This window comes from Thermothelomyces thermophilus, chromosome 3 (assembly GCF_000226095.1).
Source record: "Thermothelomyces thermophilus ATCC 42464 chromosome 3, complete sequence".
NCBI classification, from domain to species: domain Eukaryota; kingdom Fungi; phylum Ascomycota; class Sordariomycetes; order Sordariales; family Chaetomiaceae; genus Thermothelomyces; species Thermothelomyces thermophilus.
The window spans coordinates 1,780,269-1,799,885 of NC_016474.1; the positions used below are offsets into that span (position 1 = coordinate 1,780,269).

Here is a 19,617-nt window from a genome sequence, read left to right on the forward strand (position 1 = left end):
TCTCGGAAGACAAAACTCGCTATGCAATGGCGATCGATATATGCCTGCTGTGACCTATGTTATCACATACAATGCCGGTAATAAACCGATCAATTGTATTGTACCGTGATTCTCACGGTAGCAGAGTCAACGTCCACCGCCGCCAACCGCCGCCAACAATTTCAACTCATGACTCTGCCCCCCTATCTTATATCTTCCCTTCACTTTCCTCTCTTCTCACTTCATCTCAACTTCAGCCCGACCTTGACCAGGATCGCCCCCTCCGTCTCGACCCCTTCGGCGTCGACGAGATGCACGAACCTGAAGCCTTCCCTCAGCCGGTCCACCCGCACGCACGCCCACGCCGCGAGCGAGTCCCTCCCGACCTCGTCGTCCCTCACCAGGAACCGGACGAACGACAGCTCCGGCACGACGCCGGGGACGCCCTCGAACCGGAGCTCCTGCCCGTCAAAGTCCGGGTCGCACCCCTTCCTGGACTTGGTCTTGGCCTTGTACTCGCCCTCCTTCTCCCTCCCGTCCTCCGGCAGGGCGTCCTTGTCCAGCCGCTCCCCGGGTTCTTCGACGTGGAGCTCGACCTTGACGTAGGGGCGGAAGGAGGACGGGTTGTCGTCGCCGGGCGGCAGGGGCAGGGATTGCGCGGCGAGAACCTGGACGGTTAGGTCCAGCGTGTAGTGCTTCACAGCGGTGGCCTGAGGGTTTTCCGGAGTGGACGGGGCCGGAAGTGGCTTGTCGATCCGGTATCCTGCGAGAGGGGAGGGGGTTTGATGCGTTAGCAAAACTGGCGGCCAGAGGAGGGGGCGAGACCCCCGGGCAGGGGGGGGGGGGGGAGTGTTGGAGAAATTGATGTTTACCTTCGGGCTTCAGGACGTATCCGCTGGTGCCGGCAAACATGCCCTCGTTCAGCATCATGCCCTCGTCCCAGTTCTGCCAGTTCAGCGCGACGATCTGGATGCCCTTCCGCCAGAAGACGGCCGGGTCGAGGTTGGACGATCGGATGCGCAGGCCGGATGGGTAGGCGCGCATCAGGTAGCGGCGGTTGTGCTCGAACAGCTCGCGCGCGCTCTTCTCGTGTACCTCCATGACGCCGTTCTCCGAGAGCGAGAAGATGTGCGTCGGCATCGTTGCCTCGGGCTGCGTCAGACTCTTGAACGAGACGCCGCGCGTGTAGATGCCCAGCTTGCTCAGCGCCTGGATGATCTTGGACGGTTTCTTGGCCTTGGCCGTCTGGTTGTCGCCCGGGAGCGCCTCCTCCTCCTCCTCTTCAGCATCGGGCGGGACATACTTGACCTTGACGAGGATCTTGCCGCGCAGCTCGGCAGGGGAGGGCAGGTGCTTGGCGTCCTCCTTGGGTTCCGGTAGGAGGAAGTCGCCCCACGTCTCGCGCATGATGGCCACCATGGTCTCTTGCTGTTCGTGGCTGCAGTGCACCTCCAGGCTGGCGATCAAGGGCGTGTCGGTCACAGCGAAGGCGTAGTCCCTGATGGCGACGCACACCTCGCGGAACGACACCTCCTTGGTCAGCGTGTATCCGTGAAGGACCCTCGGCTCCTTCCCGCTCGAGACCTTTTGCAGCGGGTTCGCCGGTGGAGTCGTGCTTGGTGCCTCAGTCGGCACCACCGTGGGGGCTGCAGTGTTTCCTGGTTTTTCTTTTTCTTTTTCTTCTGAAGAGACGAGTGGTGGTAAGCCATCGAGCTTGCTAATGATTGTCAACTTCTGTCGAACTTCTTACCCAGGCTTGTCTTCTCGAACCGGCTGGTCAGCGATTTGGGCAGCTTGCCCGTCACTTTGCTGAAGCGCGACTTTCGCTTCTCCTTGGTCTCTTCGTCGTCACTGCTGCTACTACTACTACTACTACTAGTCTCGCCGTCATCATCGGAGTCGTCACCGTCCCACACATCGATCTCGATGCACCGGCAGCCGCGCAGGAGGACGTTTTTGTAGGCGTCGGCGCTCGAGTCACTCGACAACTGGTTGCCCGTGAGGTAGGTGTTGTGGCTCGAGCTGATAAAGTAGCTCGACAGCGGCCAGGAGAGGTCTTCCTCATGGGGGGGCGCAACCGCGTTCGTGATAGACGAAGTCATGTACCGGAGGAACTCGTTGAAGTCCCAGGCCTTGCCGCTGGCCAGCTCGGGAGCGCTCTCAGCTTCGGTGTCATGCTGAATATCCTTCAGAAAAGCCGCCTTCTTTTCGGGACTCCACTCGGTGGCACTACCGGCATGAGATGCGTAGACTTGTCGCAAGTGAGCCAGGACCGCCCCGTTGACGGTCCTGACTGTCTGCGTTTTCCCCGACACTCCTCCGCCGGCCTGATGGCTGCCGTCCGGAAGTGGATGCTGACTGGCAGTTGCTGGGGCTGCCATGTTGTTTTCTGTTCCCTTTGGAGACCGTGGCTTGAGTTGGCGAACCAAAGTGGCAGTGGTACTGAGCAAGAAGAAGGGTCCAGGGGCACACGAAAGGCAGCAAGCGGTGTCGGATCTATCGTATGTGCCTCGTGATCGGGTCAGTTCGTCTTTTTCTGTCTGGGCTTGGAACTTGCGCGGGTCGGGTACATACCTAAGATGTGTCAGGCCTCCAACCTTAACCTTATTTCAAGGGTTCGTAATATGTTAGGAAGGGCACCCTGAGCTATCTTATCCCCTTGTTCTTGTACCGCTTGAAACCTCTCAGAACCCCGCCAAACGGAGCTGATTGGGGAAACGCGCCCTGAATAACCCCTCTGAACGGGGCGGAGCTCCCCTGCTAAGGTGGGGTTTCCTAGCCGGTTCCCGCGCGCTATTTCCCCTTCTTCCCCTCTATGCCTATCAGCCCACCTACTAGGTTCGAGAACTCGTTCTTTCGAGATTGGGACAGAACATTCAAATCATGATCGCTAGCTCTGGATATGTCCTCTTTCCAATAGGAAAGCCTAGATGGGTCGGGAACAACCAGACGGCTTCTCACTTATTCTTCTCAACATCATTAAAGGCTGTCGAGCTTGAAAGATTGGGATCGAGCTGGGTGTAAGTACTTGAAATGGTGCTTATTGACGTATGTAGTCCGTAATTCATCCAAGGTCCTATTTTGTGTCCTTGACCTCCACGCCTCTCGACTGGAAACTTCGAAATGTGCAGCTTTTACCTCAAAGCTATTTCGTTCGTGCAGTATCTACGGAGTACAGATTATTACGAACAACCATCCACAAGACCGCCAAGATGACTGGGGTCTGAATTCCAACTAGGCAGCTCCGTTCTAACAGCTCTCCGATATCACCCACCCCTCATGGAGACGTCGAAGTCAAAGCCAACATTGATGCGCCTCAACTCAAACATGCCATTACATCGCTCCGTTTAGGAGATCTCCCCCTCTATGGGGGGTACTTCATCCCGTCAGTGAGGCCGCGTCTATAGTAATCCCCACCTTCTCCAGAAGTCGTCTCAGGTGGTCGATCAACCTAGTGGGAAAGGGTAAGCAAACCTGTCAGTCCGTAACGTAATCCATACCCTGCTCGCACGGCTACCCTGCTCGCGTAGCCAAATCTCCACCCAAACCGCCACCCAATTTACCCCTGAACAGGAGAAATATCTAGGCAATAACAACAATTCCAATAGCTAAACAGCCAAGTAGTATAGTTTAATTCAATCTGGTGATACTTTCCTTGGTGTTATATCTATCTATCTACTTGAACAAGTCCCGATTACTTAAACAAGCTCTTATCTATCTTGTATTCCTTCCAAACTAACTTGACAAAGCCTACAACTCTACGAAGTGCCATACGCCGTTCCTTTTCCCTCTATTCAACAGCTTCCTTTTCCTCCCTTTCCTACTTCCGTTCCTGAATCTCCTGTATAGTTAGTACCCTTGCCTGGCCAAAGTGCTTCTTGGTCTTTTTCGTCTGTCTGTCTTTGCTTTTGTTGACAAGCTCTTGGTTAAATATAGCCAGGGTGACATTGTCGGTATATAGGGCTAGGAAGTCCTCCTTCAAAGTAGTAACCTAGCGTTTTAGAAGAGTATCGCAAAGTTAGGAGATTTGTTTTTGTTCAACAAGATTATTAACTTTGGTAGCTAGATCCCCTGAAACTATAACTTTAATAGACTGCCTATTCTTATTAGTAAAGCTTATAAACGGGGGAGTCTTTAGACGGTAGTAGCCAAGGATTTTCTCTAGGTAGAAAGGAATCAAGCTAGCCCTATATTATATACTAGGGATATTCTTTGGAATTGTCTTTTATACCTACTAATATATATAAAGGAATTAAAGATTATTAATATAACTAATACTAAAAAGAGTACCCTTATTAATAGCTATATAATATATCTTTATAAGTAGGCTAAAGATACTAATATTAAGAGGTTATAAGATATATATTATATATAATAGTAAGCAAAGGGTAATAATGTTATAGGTAATATAGTATTTTACGAACTCTATTAAGATATAACTACTATAGCTATTAAGAAGAAGAAGGCGGTATTTACTATATATATAAGGTACTATATAGGTGTTAAAGTGCTTAATCTATTTAAGGGTAATTTTATAATTTGTCTATCTATTTAGAGATATATAAATAGCAATATCCTTATTAACTCTATTATTAACCTATAAGTGTTAAATCTATATACCTTTAAAAATAATAAACGGTAAGAGAGAGTACCTATTAGCTAAGATATATTTAATAATTAAGACCTATTCGCGGTTACTAGGCTAGATAGAAAAAGCTTCGAGTTCTTCGTATAGGAGGATGATCTTATAGGTATTACTAATCCCCTTTATATACCCCTTCTCATCTATATTATAGATATTATTATCGGCTATAGTATACTTCAGTTAGATATTCTAGAATAGGGTAAACTACTTTACTAGAACCTTATCATCAAGTACATCCTTCCAGGCTTAGTCAAGGTTACAGCTTCGTTATACCTTTAACTCTAGGTACTATATTATAAAGTTATAATACCAGCACTTGCCAAAAGGCTCGTTATCGCCTTTTCTGGTAAGGAACTAGGTAGCTAGACTCTCGAGGGCAGAGATAGTCATCGGCCAGCCCTAAGCATCAAGCTAGTAGACTACCTTGATAACTACGTTCTCTTCGGCTGGTGTGAGGCGTTGAAGATGTTACTTAGAGACCTTGTTTTCCTTTCTCTTACCGGTAAAGCGATCGCATAAGGTGGAAGCAGGAACGTTAAAGAGCTTTGCGGCTTGTCGAATACTATAGACTTGTTTGGCGTTCAGGGCGTTGATGGCCAGGGCAATAGATACCTCGCGTTTGGCACGTTCTATCCGTCGGTCAGCAATAGTTGCCATAGTGTTTGAAGACGACAAACCGGTGGAATACTGCTGTTCGAATTGCTAGCTGAAAGGCTATTAAAGTGGCTGCGAATTGCTGTTCGAATTGCTGTTGAATTGGTGGAAATTGGTGGAAATTGGTGGAAATTGAAGTCTTCGATATCCCTGTGCGAGCAGGGTAGCCGCGCGAGCAGGGTATGGATTACGTTAGTACCCTACATACCACGCTCCAAACTTTACAATTTTGGTAGGTCCATCCATCACAAACTCTGAACTTCCGATAATGATCTTTGCTTGCACGGCAGTATGCTGCTCTCATCAAGCACAGATGCGTCCATGATCCCTAGCAAAACAGTAACTTTCCTAGCCAGTCACAGGGGTACTGGGGCACTTCGGTAGTGCCAAAAATTCAGAAGAGACAAAAAACCGATGACAAGGACGAGATTCGAACTCGCGCGGTTTCCCACTAGAGATTAGAAAGTTTCTAACCTAAATCTAGCGCCTTAACCACTCGGCCACCTTGCCATTAAATGAAGTGTTGTCGGGTTCGAGAGACATAAGCATCTTCTAGAATACGGCAGGTTGCGTTATTGTTGTCCAGGGCCTCACTTCTCCCTTGCCGGCCGCTAAGTACTCTGTTTGGGCAGCTATCTGTCCGTGGGCCCCGTATATCGTTAGAGATTAGAAATCAGTGATTTTGGGTATCTAACTTCTCCTAGACCGCCTCCAAATCGTCAAGATGTTATAATGCGGCGGTACAATATATGCAACGAGACGAGAGAGAGAGAGAGAGCAATCATACATGGAGGGATAGTTCTAAGTAGGACTGTAGATTGCACGGTATTGTTAAATCTACATTCCGAAGACTCATACAGGCGTTGAACGTTGTGATTGGTACCTCTTCCCATATTCAGTTCGACAGTATTGCCCCTTTTCTTAGGCTTCCCTTAAAACAGGCGGCGTTGCTTCCTCAAGCCATGGTACGCTGCTCCGGCAGAGAAGCCTCCAGCATTTTCAACCCTTATTTCTGGAGTACCAGCACGTCCCCAGCGAAATTCCCAACACGCGCTCGGCTCGGTGAAGCCGAAGCACCTCGCTGAGCACAATGACTGACAGACCCTTGGAGATTTCATGGTTGTTTGTTGCACGCCTGTCTACAAAACCAGCCATATATTGCCCACCCACACGTGCTAAAGCCTCCGCAAACATGACGCCACGAACTCCCAGCCACCCCTCGCTTACGCAGCCTCCCTCGAGAGAACTCGAGAACTTAATATTGCCAGAGCACCCGGTGATACAAAACCCTCGACCCGAGCATCTTGTACTCGAAACCCGTGATCCACGAGTCGTTCGTCGGCAGCTTGGCGAACACGCTCGCACCCTTCCACACGACGACCTGCTCATCCATCTCCCTCGCGGAGCGGCTGACGAGGATCCGGTCCGCGAGGTCCGGCCGCCGCAGCTTGAGCTTCTCCTCGAGGAAGGGGGCAAAGTGTGGGATCTTGGCGCCGCCGCCAACCACCATGATGCTACCCAGCAGCTCCTTGACCTTCTTATCGTCACCCTTGGCAGCGTTCTGGATGGACGTCATGATGGCGATGTCGAGCGGGGCGATTGGGAGGACCGAGTCACGCTCGATGGCGAGGGATATGGCGCTTCGTTCCTGGACTTGGGGTTGTTGGGAAGTCGGACCGTCGAATGATGTACTTGGGAGCTGGGAGGTGCCGTTGGCCGGCGCCGGGGTGGCCCCCCCGCCGTTGCGCGCGCTCGGGGCCGGGCTGCCGCTGCCGTTGAGGTCGCGCGAGGACCCAAAGATGTAAGGGGCTGGAACCGGGGTGCTGGCGCCGTCGGGCGCCGGCGAGGGGGCTTTGGAAGTGCCCGGTGTCCCGGTGACGTCGCCGTTGCGGGAGAGGAAGCTGAACGGCTGGCTGCGTTCTTTACTGGGGGTGGCTACATCCCCTGGGGCTCCGGAAAAGCTAGTCGTGGTTGTTTCCGTGACGGAGGGTCTGATCAGGGCGAGAATGGCAAGTTGGGCGGCAGAGGCCGGGTCGTCGGGGATATCTACGTCGTAGGCGTTGTACGAGCGGTCAATCAGCTTCCGCCGGCCGTTGAGCTTGGCCGAATTATCAAATATTGAAGGGTCATAGAAGCCCATCGGAGACAGGATGACCTCATCGTAGAACTTGAATTGGTACTTGCGCGTCGGCTGGTTAGGGGCGCGCAGGTGAAAGTCAAAGTTCTGGACCGAGATGTTGGCTTGCGAGAGCGTGCAGTATTTGATCTTGAGCTCCTCGGCCAGCAGGAAATCGTACCGCCGACGGAGGTTGATCTCCTGGTAGGGGAAGTTATCATAGAGCATCATCTTGATGAACGTCTCGGTGACGTCGTATCCGCCGTACTTGAGGTTGATTCTCGAATCCTCGATGCAGAGCCCGTCTTCCACGCAAGAGATGGACGTCTTTTGCGCACCCACATCCACCACGCAGGCCTGCGTGTACCCGGCACCGAACGTAGCCGCCATGCTCTCCTGGATGAACGAGACGCGGTTAAATTCGAACAGTTCGATGCAGAGGTGCAAGAGCAGCTCGACGTAGCGTTTGTCGTACAGGTCCGGGATAATGATGACGCAGCTATACTGCTTCCAGTCCGCCTTCTTCTTGAGGCCCAGCTCCCACCGGAATGCCCGATCCAAAAGAGTCTCGAGATCGTTAAACAAGTGCGCCCTCGTCGGGTAGTCATCCTCGTTCAGCCGGCCATGCTGTATAGGCCACCACAGCTTGTACTTGGGGTTGGAGTCGTCCGGGACACGAAGGGCCTGCTGCCCGATGAAGACCGCCGAGGTCGGCTCGTTCTCACGAGGGGCGTTGACGTCGGTCCACTCGATCTGCAAAGGGTCGTTGTGCTGTGAAATAACCTCGGGCTCCGTCCTCCGGTTGAAGTTGATTACCAGATCCTTCGAGTTCGGGAGTACCTTGCGCTTGTTGGCGCGCATGTCGACCTTCAGGTCATTGCACATCTTTTGATACTTCTTAGCCCACTCCTCGCCATGCTGTTGCTCCATTGTCCTCCCTTCAAAGTGCCGGCGCGGTAGCGCCTCGTACATCTCGGACTCGGTCTGGGGGTACTTGGTGGCGAGCGTCATGGGGATCGTCTTCGGGAGGGCATCGCTGGCAAACCCGATGCGTAAGTTCTGACTCCCCGGGTGTATTACGATGATTTTGGAGGGGTCTAGGGTGCCCGTTGAAGGCGCTGGCCCCTCCTCCGCCTCGTCGAGTGGCAGAGGAACTTCGCCATTGGCATTCGCGGCGTTCATGGCGCGGTCGCGGTCCTTGGAATTTTGAACTAACCGGTCTCTGTTCGCCTCGCTCTGCAGTCGGTAGGAGAGGATCTGATCATCGCGCTTCATGTAGTCTCTGGCGACGCTTGTTAGCAGCGTCGTTCTATCAACACGGCACAGACCGTGATTCCTTACGTATAGTAGTTCTTCTGATTGATTGGGGCCACTTCGGGCCAACTGGTCTGCCTCATGCCATTGTCGGTGCGTTCCAGCCCTGTCCCAGCTCACGTTAACGAGGTGGTCGTTGGCAGCGAAAGCGTTGCCTGGAAAAAAACACCAACCTTCCCGGAGGAGGACGCGATCGCTGACTTTGCCCACCATCTTTGCGCACCCGTGTCAGCTACGCCCAGATGGCGATCGGAAAACTACGGCGTGGAGGCGCAACTGTGGGTAACGCGATGCCGAGACACGGAGGGTCGGGAAATACAAGATTGCTCTTTTATAAAGTTCGATGTCCCTGGTCGGTTGGTCTTGGAGACCTGGAATCTGCTTAGTTCCTCGAGCGGGCTGCAGGTCGATCGGAGCGTGTTGTGTTGTATTTGGGATCACATTGGTGTTTGTGTGGCGCGTGGCGGCAAGCATCGAATTTGGATCCCCATGTGCCGCCAGTCGGTGGCCTTGCGCCGGAATTTGTTGATGTGCATCAGCACGACTGCTCCAACTTGTCGAGACCATCAATGTTCACAAACCCCTGCAAGCGGTAGGCGGGCAAGCCAAGCCGCTAGCCATTTCGTTGCTGGTCAGCTTGGCAGTCTTGGCCTTGAAGAACGGGTCCCCTTATCGGTGCTTATCTGACTTCGTGCACCAGCGCAGTGAACGCAGTACTACAGTAAAGCAGTCGAGGCGCTTTTCCCCAGCTGACCAGAACAATCGTACAGAAATATTACCTGTATATTTACTAGAAGAGGTGGGACATTTCAGGGATCGCCGTCGATACCGCCTCGTAACCGTACATGCACGTTTCGAGTCGTCTTGGAGGGAAAGAGAGCGCAAGGGAACGTGACAGCTGCCGGCGGGAGGTCAGCCACCTGCCAATGACGTCGCCACCACTTATACCACGTTCCTGCCGTAGTGAGCCCAAGCGGCCACCTAGCAATAGGACAGCTAAATCGAACTGAGCAACTAATTTCAAGAGTTCGTCTCAAGAATAAGGGCCTTGGCACGGTCGAGTTTCTCAAAAGTTTAGAAAGGCGCGATTCTCTCTGAGCCTGAAGTGGCCGTTTATATCGTCTGGTTATTGGAAGCTCTCGCCATCTCAATCTCCAAATCCGCCCTTCTCACTCGACACGCTCAGCACGATTTGCCAACGCCCCTTCATTCAACAATTATTTTTTCGCTATGCCTCCCGTTCAGGTCCACACCAAATCCCCCATCAACGCCGCCAAAGCGTCGGGCGTAACCCCGCAAACCGCCGCCCCGGGAGTAGCAGGTCCCGACGTGTCAGGCGACGCCACAACGACACCAATAACAACAACAACAGCAGCAGCAGCAGCAGCTTCCTCAGCCTTCCACCCCTCCTCCAACCCACCACCGACACGGACGACCCCCTCTCTCCAGCAACCACCGCCCCCTCCGCAGCCAGGCGCGGTCCCCCGCCTCCCGGAAGCCACGGGAGCTCCAGCGCCGCCGCGGAACTCGACAGGAGACTCGCCGGGCGCCGGCGGCCCGGCCCCCCCCCGGGCACCGACCGCGACCGCGGCCCCGATTCCCGGCGTGAGCTACCCGCCGCAAATGGGCCGCCCGCCCCCGCAGGCGGGGCATAACCAGCGCGGGACGACCGCGGCGCCGCTCGGCGGAGGGGCGTACCCTGGCCCTGGCCCGGGCCCGGGCCCTGGCGGCTACTATTACTACCAGCAGAACGGGAGTTCTGCGTCATCGGCGGCAGCGGCGGCGGCGGCGGGGTACGTACCGCCTTACCAGGGCGGCGGCGGCGGTGGGAGTTGGGGGACGGGTGAGGATGAGGAGGAGGGGTTCTTCGGCTCGGCGCTGAAGCTCGCCAAGGCAGCCGGGGAGAAGCTGTCTGCTGCTGAGAGCGAGGTCTGGAGGAGGATTAACGGGGAGGGGAATTAGGATTATTCTTATTTTTTTGTTTTTAATTTGGGAAGTGGGTGGTTTGAGGAAGTTAGGGATTAGAATTACTTTAGTAGTATCCACGCAGGTCTGTTTAATTGCTTGGCCGTATCTTCAAGAGCTATTTAATCCTGAATTTCACATCTGCTGCGCATATATGGCGGGTAGCTGGAGGGACCATATCAGACATGGGGCATCTCTAGGAAGACAGCCTGCCACTCCTGTCTACCTGGGAGGGGGGTTAATCTGACCATCTCCTATAGCAAGAAAAGTGGTGTTAAAGTGTACGTGCCCGCTGTTCCTGGAAGTTAATATGTTCACGTCTTTTCCACACCACGGACATTGCGCGTTTGCAATGGGCGTGGTTCTCTGGTCCGGACTTCGAGCAATACCCAAGCAGCTTAGGAGTAGACGGGGCGTACGGGGGGCTCATAACGTTCCAAGCTTAATCATAGCGCGAAACACTACGAAAAAAAAACGCGGGACGGGCCATACGGAGTATGTACACTACAGCCCGCCGCCAGTGCCGCTGCCTGGACAGGCGCCTGTGCCGCGCTGGGCGGCTTACGGGCACGGAAGGGACGGTCTCATGGGAGGCACGGGTTGTGGGTTTAAGTACTCAACATCAGACGTCTGATATCCGGGCAGGCGACCCGAGGGCGAGGCGAGAGCGAGACCAGCGAGTCCGAACGCCGTGCGCTCTTGCCCCTTCGATACCTACCGACGGGACTAGGCTTCCGCGAGCGTCTCGGTGGCCCTCCTCGGCCCTCGCCCTTGTTTTTGGTTTGCTCGACGGTGATCTGTTGCAGGTGCGTCATCCTCTTGTCACTGTGAGGGCCGTGATCGACCCTTCTTGGCCAGGAACACCCTTCGAAGAGAGGGCTTTCCGCACCCCGCGATAGGTATGGAATCTCCAGGATAGGTAGGGCTCTTGTCCTACACATCCATCCACGCAAGCCACGCAGCCCCAGCCCACAACCCACAACCCAACGACACCCACGACCCCCCCGATCCACCCACATCTCCCCTTCTCGACGAACCCTGTCCCCACAGCCAGGCTGGCGGACCGACACGGCCCCAGCCCTCTGGACGCCGGCATACACCAAACACTACAACAGTTCCAGAGGAAGAAAGCGGTCGGCGGCCTCTTCCTGTTGAGGAAGCATCGCGTCATCCTTGGTTCGGGATCTCCATAAGAGCCGACGTATAAGGCCGTGGAGGGGTGCGGCTAAAAGGCGCCAGGACTTTCCCAAAGCGGCGAGCGTTGTTATGCAAAAGACGGGTGACCGGGGGGAGGGGGAGGGGGAGGGGGAGGCAAGATCTGGCTTGCTTGCTCTTGGGGGGGGGGGGGGTGTGGCTGCGGTTTCTCCGTACGCTACGGAGGAACTGCCTACACTAGTTGGCTAGCCGCCATTATTAGAAGAGCCTGGCTGGGGTGCCGGTCTCGCCGAAGGCAGCGGTCGGTAACGGCGGAAGCAAGAAGCAGGGGAGGGGCTGGTTGAATTGCGTGGTCTGGGCCCTGCGCAGAAGATCTAGCATGTCATGGAAGCTGCGTGGAAGGGAAGGAAGTGCCGTCCGAGCACCTCAACAGGCAAGGGGAACCGCGTAAGGTAGGAAACCTGAGGTAGCAACAGGCCAGGCACCCGAAGATCACCTGGAGCCCACCTTACCATTGCCGGTGTGGTATTCGTGCTGTCCTGCGTATGTATTGTATTGTACTGTACATATACTACATCCAGCAGCTCTTGTATACCCAGCATTTGCAGTCCACGATGCCCATCTTGGCTGACTTTGTCTAAACAAAAGAAAGATTGCCCATGCAAAGTGAGTATCCACACACCAAGCCGTACTATCAGGGGCACCCCTCCAGGATCCTCGAAAAAAAAAAGGCCGCCATCCACCGCTCTAACGGCGGGGCGGCCGACCATAGATTGGTTTCGGCGGCCCGGATCGTTATTGCACTGTGAACTTCGTCTACGTGCCTGGCCAGCCCTATACTGTGTAGGTCAACGACATCTACCGCAATGAGGCCGTCTGGACCTCGAAACAGCGGAACGATACACGGTTTCCGCACACCCGTTCGAGAGCGGGACGCCGCTCCATCCCGCCGGCGTGCAAAGACATCGGACCAGGCGGTCGCGAACGTGCAATGACGGGTTACTGGAGAAACGGAAGCGCAAGCGGTGGAGCCAGTGGCATGGCTGCATCCGTTTGGGAAAGACTTGGAGACTGGCAGACCTGCAGACTTGCCAAACTTGCAGAAATCGAATTTCTCTGCCTTGAGCAAGGAGCGCTGCAGATAGCCAGTGCAAGCTGTTGGTTTGAGAAGAGGAGAATCTCATTAGGGTAAAACAAGAGGACGAGAAGTGAAAAATTTCAGGAGCGGATGGATGGTTCGAGAGGCGCTGCACCCCGACCCTCCATGCCACGTCGCTGCCGTGTCCCCAAACACCGGGTGATTGGAGATGCTGACGGACGATGGCCTGGGGTGAAAGGATGACTGGATGACTGGATGGATGGATGAATGGATGGATGAAGGGGTGCTGCCGGGGGGTATCGGGATCATAGCCCGATAAAACATCCCCCACCATCCTCAATTTCATCAAGTGTTTTTAGATTCGCTAGTTGCCTGGCTGCCAAACAGCCGCACGGTGACATCAGAACGAGGAACTCACGAAGAATATGAAACCGGCACACAGGCGGACATCGAGAAATCGAGTAATACTTCTTGGCCTCGGGTTACGAAGGGCCGACTGACAATCCGCAATTGACTCGAGCTCACTCTCGATTTTGGCCGGGTATGCAAAAACACACAAGTACTGTGTGTAGATATACATACATACATACGTACGTACATACGCAGAAATCCGTACTTGGTATGGCGCGGAACAACGGAATGGCGGATATCGAGCTAGCTTGTCAGCAGCGTGTACACTAACCCGTTCTTTGGGGAGAGTTGCGATCTGGATCTCGAGCCGGGGGGAGAGAAAGTGACGAGGGGCCCTGCTAAACTTGGGATGGCGCAACCTTTTGCAGTGTGGAGGTGACATCGGGGCCCCGCTCTGACAAATCTGAGACGACTCAGGACTGCTGCCCCCCTGGTGAGCCCCGCCGATGAAGCGCGTTGCAAGCTCGAGGAAAGCCGACCGAAGCTGGGTTTTGACCCACTTATTGTGCCTCTCCCGCAGGCCAACCCCCACAACCCGTCATGCTTTTCGGCTCTGCGGAGCCAGCCCTGTAGCAGGTTTATCCTGACAGCCAACCAGGTCGCGCCTGCGACCCACTGCAACGGCAACCTCAAACGGCTGCTGCCCCTGCCGCGAGTCGCGTCTCTCGCTCTCCAACGACAATCGTTCAATTCCCTTCTCTCTGTTCACCGCGTCGCCGGCCAATACTGATTGGCACCCCAAAGCACGCGCCCACCACACACCGCCATCATGGCTGACGACTAACCGACTGAATTGATTTGATTTGGAGACCAGTTCTTTGCTCGGAACCGTGCAGTCATCATTTTCACCGACCGAATCAGCAGTTTTTGTGGGATGGGGCCGATGATGGGGAGATCTCGACCGCTGAAAGCGTGCCGGACCGTGCGCACACTTTTACCCTCATCATCCGTGGGTTTTACTGTCGCCAACCACGCAACCACGCCGTCACGGGGATGCTCTGCGTGGCTCTGTTCGGCTGTCCATCTTCACAGCCAATGAATATTTTTATAGGAACAATCGACGACGGGCGTGGCGCAATTCGGCAGATACCTAGGTATAATGCTCTAGACAATGGCCGAAAGGCCACGGCGCTGCGCCGGCCCACTATATCGTATCACTTGGGAAGAAGGGTTGAGCTGCCAGAGGTTGACGGCCTTCGAAATGTTTAACGGCTTTTGTTCTGGCGCTACGACTCCTCCCCTCACAGCCAATAACCACCGGAAAGAGGTGCTACTGGATCTTCGGATTTCGTGGGCATCTGTTTGACCGTACGGCCAAGGCCGCCCATCATGTGGAGATCCGGGGCCGGGCGAAAAAAACAGGAGCGCCGCTCGACCAAGATCCGGATCGTCGACGACGAAACAGCGGCCGATGCTGGCGCCAAACATGCTCGACCATGATCTTCGCGAGAAGCCAGGGCGAGCCACAGACAAGTACGTCGTCCGCGCAATAATACTTTGTACGAAAGGTCCCGGTCGTTTCCGTCGCGACAAGCACGTTGCGGCGGCCGCAACCCTATTTCGGGTACGCCGCACCCCAGGTCGGATATGCCGTGCAGGAGTCGCGGCGGGAGTGGGCGTGCCAGGTTCACGAGCGCTACGTTACCCTATCCGCATGGCCACGACAAGACACTTATCAGATTATAGGACTGAATCTGTGTTGGTCTTATTTTATCTTATTTACTTTCTTTTCTTTATTTCTATCTGGTTTTTTTTTTTTTTAGTCGCTCTTCATCACCCGTTTCGTACTCTGATCAAACCCCACCACACGTCCCCCAATCTTGGTATGCGCGTTTGAATGTCGTGTACTCTGCATACGTACACACCCACGGAGGTGAGACAAGCCACCCCCTCCCCTGCTTGCTCTCGCGCAGGGCCCTGTCCAGCCTCAGCCTCGAAGCCCCGCTCCCAACCAGGTTTAGTTTAGCCCCCCCTTCTCAATCAACCCTTCGTCTCGTCCGAGTGGGTTATCGTGCCGTACGAGTACGCAGTAGTCAGGTACCGGTTTCTGAACGAACGACCTTGCAGCTTTCTCTTCCCCCGGGAAATGTTCTATTTTGGCCCCTACAGAGTCCCCTGCTCTTCTCATCCCTAAATTTTCTAATTATTCTCTTCGCTTTGCTGAGAGAGGAAACCATTCCATTTGACTGATCATCGAGCATCCGACGAGCAGGCCCGTCGCTCGGTGTTTTATCTGGGACTCCCAAACTTCCCAAAACGGCAGAGTCCTATGAGCCCAGGTTCTCTCACGTACCCCCCCCCTCCTTTCCCCCTCCCCAGGTCATCTGCGGAAGGATGCTACTCTGGCTACCCTGCCCGCCCCGTTGCCCGCCCCGATACTATCTCATCACTCTCCTTCATCATCATCCTTGCGGCTCATCATCCCCTGGACGCTACACTAGGCTAAGAAGCAGATCCTCTCACACCACCTGTCCTTGACCTCGCAAGCTGTACACTACTGGTAGTCTACTATGTACAGTACACAGTAACTTGTAGGTCGGGTTAGTCCGTCGCTAAAAAAAAAAAAAAAATCCCCGGCCTAGCCCTTACCGGTGTTCCGAGCCCGGCCCAGTTGCGCCGTGTTCTAGTGTACGCCGAGTAGTATACCCTACTGCGTCGACCCCCTGCTACCGGAGGCTAGACTCCCAGTCCGCGGTAGTTAGTAGCTTCTCTCTTATACCCCCAAGGGTCCTACGCCGTCCCGTCACTGAGAGCCTCTTTTGTTCCTTTTGCCTCGCCCAATCCACGCAAGCTCACACCGGTTGTTTCCCTACAATAGTCGCTCCTTAACAGCTCCTCTAATCCCCGACATATCGGGCTCTGGTCTATAATATACCAAGAGCTGGTTCTCTTCCGCCTAGCACTACTACCCCCCACAGGACGGGCACCCGTGCGGACCGCTGTCTCGGCGAGTCCTCCCTCGTCCCCAGCTCATCACGTTCTTTTTCGCGGCTTCCGAGACCTCGGTTGACACTCTTTGTTTTCTTTCCTCTTACCCAATTCTTCGCTCACACCACTTGGCTCACTCACCGACTCTCTCGCCCTCCCCTCGAACCATCCTCGAGGAAAGCCGTTCGCTCACATTCACGCCATTCACCCGCTCATTGCACACCACTGCCGTTACCTCCCCGATTGTTACCTCCCCGATTGTCACGCGGCGCACAGGATCCCTTCTCTGGTCCAGCTGGCCGGATTCCGTCTCATGAGAAACCCTCGGCCTTCGCGCGTCATATAAGTACTTGCGTATCCCTGGTTGGTAAATCTCTGCAACAGCATCCTACTGGTCTACTGGACCATCATGACACGAGACGCGCTGGCATGGTGGATCCCCTAAACAGGCACCATGCCTCGCCCTTCCCTTCCCCCTACCCCTTCCGCCCCGGGGTATTCATGCTAACTGCGTCAGGGCAGCCTAGCTTGCTGTCGATAGATTACCAGTACACTTCCCGTGGCCACACAATCCCCCACGGTCATGGACGCAATTTACGGCAGCCTGTACGCCTTCTCATTTTTTTGTTGCCCGCTCCTCAGCCCTGCTACCCAGAACAAGTTAGGTAGCTGACATGTATGCTTTAGACAACAAGAGACACAGATACCTTCTTTCAGCTTTAACGATCCCGGCAGTCAGTACGACGGGAACGCCGCGCAGCTTGAACCAAACCCCTTCGCCGGCATGGACGGGAACGTAACGCTACCTCCCAGGACGGATTCCATGATGGCCTCACATGCAGCATGGACGGTGCCCACCCCCCAGGGATTGAGACCCCGCCCCGCTACCATCCACGAGGGCTTCTCCTTCTGTGTAGGGGGAGGGTTCGAAGGCTTGCCGGCCTGGGACCCTTCGTCGTTAGGAGCAGGAGCAACAACAACAGCAACAGCAACAGCAACAGCAACAGCAACAGCAACAACAACAACAACAACAACAAGTGACACCATGTCATCCAGGCCCGTCTCGGTTCACCAGGACTTCTACCCGGCGACCACGATGGAGAACGGTGAGTGCGGCGGCCGGCAGGGAGCCATCGACGACGGGCTAACCGTGATTGGGTCAGATGCGTGGGCGCAAAAGCCGTGCGACGGGAACTTGGAGATGTCGGGGCTGGAACCGGACATGATAGGACAGGCGTATACGACGGACGAGGCGATTCCGATCCTCGACCTTCGGTCCTTCGGCCCTTCGATGGACGGCGATTCCCGCGCTCTCGATGGAACGAATGCGCGCCGGATGTCTGGCTCGTCCTTCACCTTGTCGACGACCGGCGGTCTGTCCGAGATCACTTCGTACGAGGACTTCTCGGCCGCGCTCTCGGATGCCCCCTCTCTCAGCTCCGACTACCCCCCGCCGTCCAACCGAACGTCCATGATCTCGTCGACCCACTTGTCGCCCGTCGCGTCGCCGAGGATGACGCCCCACAGCCGATCGGAGCTGGTACGGACTCAGAGCAGGGGTAGGGCCTCGCCGTCGCCGCGCCCGGGAGTGCGTGCCGTGCCCTACTCGGTCGAGGGCGCGAGGAACAAGAGGTGGTCCACCGGGTCCTACGGCACTGCTTCCTCCAACCGACGGCCGTCCCCGTTTGTCTACCATCACCCGCACGATGCCTTCAACCTGCATGCTCGCCTGTCGTCATCGTCGGCGGCGTCGCCGCACCACTCCTCCCCCACCATCGCGCAGGGCCAACTGCCCCTGAGCTTCGGCAACCTGCAAGCCGCACAGCAGCAGCATCCATTCCTCTACGGCCCAGCGCCGGCCTTCCAGCACATCCAGCACAACAACCACATGCTCGTCCCGAGCCAGCTGCCGTCCAACGCCTTCCCCCCCGAATCATCGCACCGCAATCCGTTCGAGAATCCTCCCCCTCCCCCCGTGCTGTCCCACGGCCTCTTCCGGATGCTGCAGAGCAATGCCGATCCGCACTCGCTCGGCCACGGCCACTACGCCGACCTGTCGGATCCGCCCGACCTGTACGCCTCGCTGCACGAGGAACAGATCCCGCCGCCGCCCGAGGACATGAATCCGGAGGACCAGGACCTCGTCCCCCACGAGCAGGAGCTCCGGTTCGAAGGCGACCTGTACACGCCCAGGTGGGTGCGCGGACACGGAAACAAGCGGGAGGGCTGGTGCGGCATCTGCAAGCCGGGCCGCTGGCTGGTCCTCAAGAACTCGGCCTTCTGGTACGACAAGAGCTTCACCCACGGCATCAGCGCCGCCACCGGCAGCCCCTTCCAGGAGCCGCAGGAGACGAGGCGGATGGACGGCAACCCGGACGTCTGGGAAGGGCTCTGCGGGAGCTGCAACGAGTGGATCGCGCTGGTCAGCAGCAAGAAGAAGGGAACCACGTGGTTCAGGCATGCGTACAAGGTAAGTAGTAAGGGAGGGCCCTACCTTCATCTTTTTCCGTCGCAGACGCGGGACGGACCCCCTCGAACTGACTCTTGTTCTTCTTCTCTTAGTGTCACACGCATCCCAAGATCAAGGACGCCCCCAAGCGCAAGAGGGAGGGCGGCGGCGCCACCACGCGCGTCTTGCCGGCGTCGACCATGGCCAAGCCGCGAACCGAGCCGCTCACGCCGCAGATGATGACGCCCGCCACCTCCTCGACCGCCGTCACGCCGACCCCCGCCACAGCAACAACAGCAGCAGCTCGGCCCGAAGGCCAGGACTCCCTGCAGCCCTCCGGTCGGGAGCAGCCCCAGGCCCAGCCTCAGCATACCCCGTCATCGTCGTCGTCGCCGTCGTCGTCGCAGGAAGTGCAGCAACAAGACCGGCAGCAAGCGCAGGAAACCCGGCTCCAGCCCCCGCCGGTGCCCCCGCCCCGGCCGCGCGCTCTGCCTCCGCGCTCCTCCTCCCTCATGAACCCGTTAGTGGCCGCCGTCGGCGGTGTTGACGGGTTCCCGAACATGATCTGATGGTAGTCCGGAATTCGACTTTTCTCTCTTTCTCTCTCTCTCTCTCTCTCTTTTTTTTCTTCTCTCCTATTTTTATTTCTTCAACTTCCTATCCCATCTGGCATTTCTTCTCTCCGGGAAAACGAAAAAAAAGTTTCTTCAGGATCTACTGACGACGAGGATGATGATCTGCACCCACGACCGTGGTGTTGCTTTTTATGTCGTATCGCATAGACTGGGACAGGACGTTCAGTTTGGGTGGTGAAGATGGTGGTGGAGGGAGTTGAATGATCTGCCTTGCTTTCTTGACACTTACTTGGTTACCATTATCGCGTTGTTACCTCCCCTCTCTCT

The 19,617-nt window shown here is 55.6% G+C and overlaps 5 protein-coding genes and 1 non-coding gene across 6 annotated transcripts; 2 read left to right on the forward strand and 4 right to left on the reverse strand.

The window, feature by feature from the left end:
• Position 1: 1 nt before the first annotated feature.
• On the reverse strand, positions 2 to 3,308 carry MYCTH_2138981 (uncharacterized protein; the record flags this gene model as incomplete). The annotated part of the gene is made up of 5 exons (XM_003662858.1): positions 2 to 742; positions 852 to 1,646; positions 1,730 to 2,313; positions 2,550 to 2,553; positions 3,254 to 3,308. 5 exons carry the CDS (start codon positions 3,306 to 3,308, stop codon positions 222 to 224), a joined length of 1,959 nt encoding a protein of 652 aa, XP_003662906.1. The 3' UTR covers positions 2 to 221.
• A 1,784-nt stretch (positions 3,309 to 5,092) lies between these two features.
• Positions 5,093 to 5,281, reverse strand: MYCTH_50021 (uncharacterized protein; the record flags this gene model as incomplete). Its single annotated transcript, XM_003662859.1, has 1 exon — positions 5,093 to 5,281. The coding sequence occupies one exon, from the start codon at positions 5,279 to 5,281 to the stop codon at positions 5,093 to 5,095; it is 189 nt and encodes a 62-aa protein (XP_003662907.1).
• Positions 5,282 to 5,693: 412 nt separating this feature from the next.
• Positions 5,694 to 5,788, reverse strand: MYCTH_t95. The gene has a single exon. It is a non-coding gene; the product is annotated as a tRNA-Leu (tRNA).
• A 564-nt stretch (positions 5,789 to 6,352) lies between these two features.
• On the reverse strand, positions 6,353 to 9,059 carry MYCTH_2304085 (ARP8-like protein). The gene is made up of 3 exons (XM_003662860.1): positions 8,882 to 9,059; positions 8,736 to 8,814; positions 6,353 to 8,676 (listed from the first exon to the last, which is right to left on the reverse strand). Exons 1-3 carry the CDS (start codon positions 8,919 to 8,921, stop codon positions 6,534 to 6,536), a joined length of 2,262 nt encoding a protein of 753 aa, XP_003662908.1. The 5' UTR covers positions 8,922 to 9,059; the 3' UTR covers positions 6,353 to 6,533.
• A 633-nt stretch (positions 9,060 to 9,692) lies between these two features.
• MYCTH_2304087 (uncharacterized protein) lies at positions 9,693 to 10,818 on the forward strand. Its single transcript, XM_003662861.1, has one exon. It carries the CDS (start codon positions 9,939 to 9,941, stop codon positions 10,668 to 10,670), a length of 732 nt encoding a protein of 243 aa, XP_003662909.1. The 5' UTR covers positions 9,693 to 9,938; the 3' UTR covers positions 10,671 to 10,818.
• Positions 10,819 to 16,954: 6,136 nt separating this feature from the next.
• Positions 16,955 to 19,284, forward strand: MYCTH_48564 (uncharacterized protein; the record flags this gene model as incomplete). Its single annotated transcript, XM_003662862.1, has 2 exons — positions 16,955 to 18,736; positions 18,829 to 19,284. Coding segments are annotated over 2 exons (2,238 nt in total), but the record flags the coding sequence as incomplete, so codon positions are not given.
• Between the last annotated feature and the right edge of the window lie 333 nt (positions 19,285 to 19,617).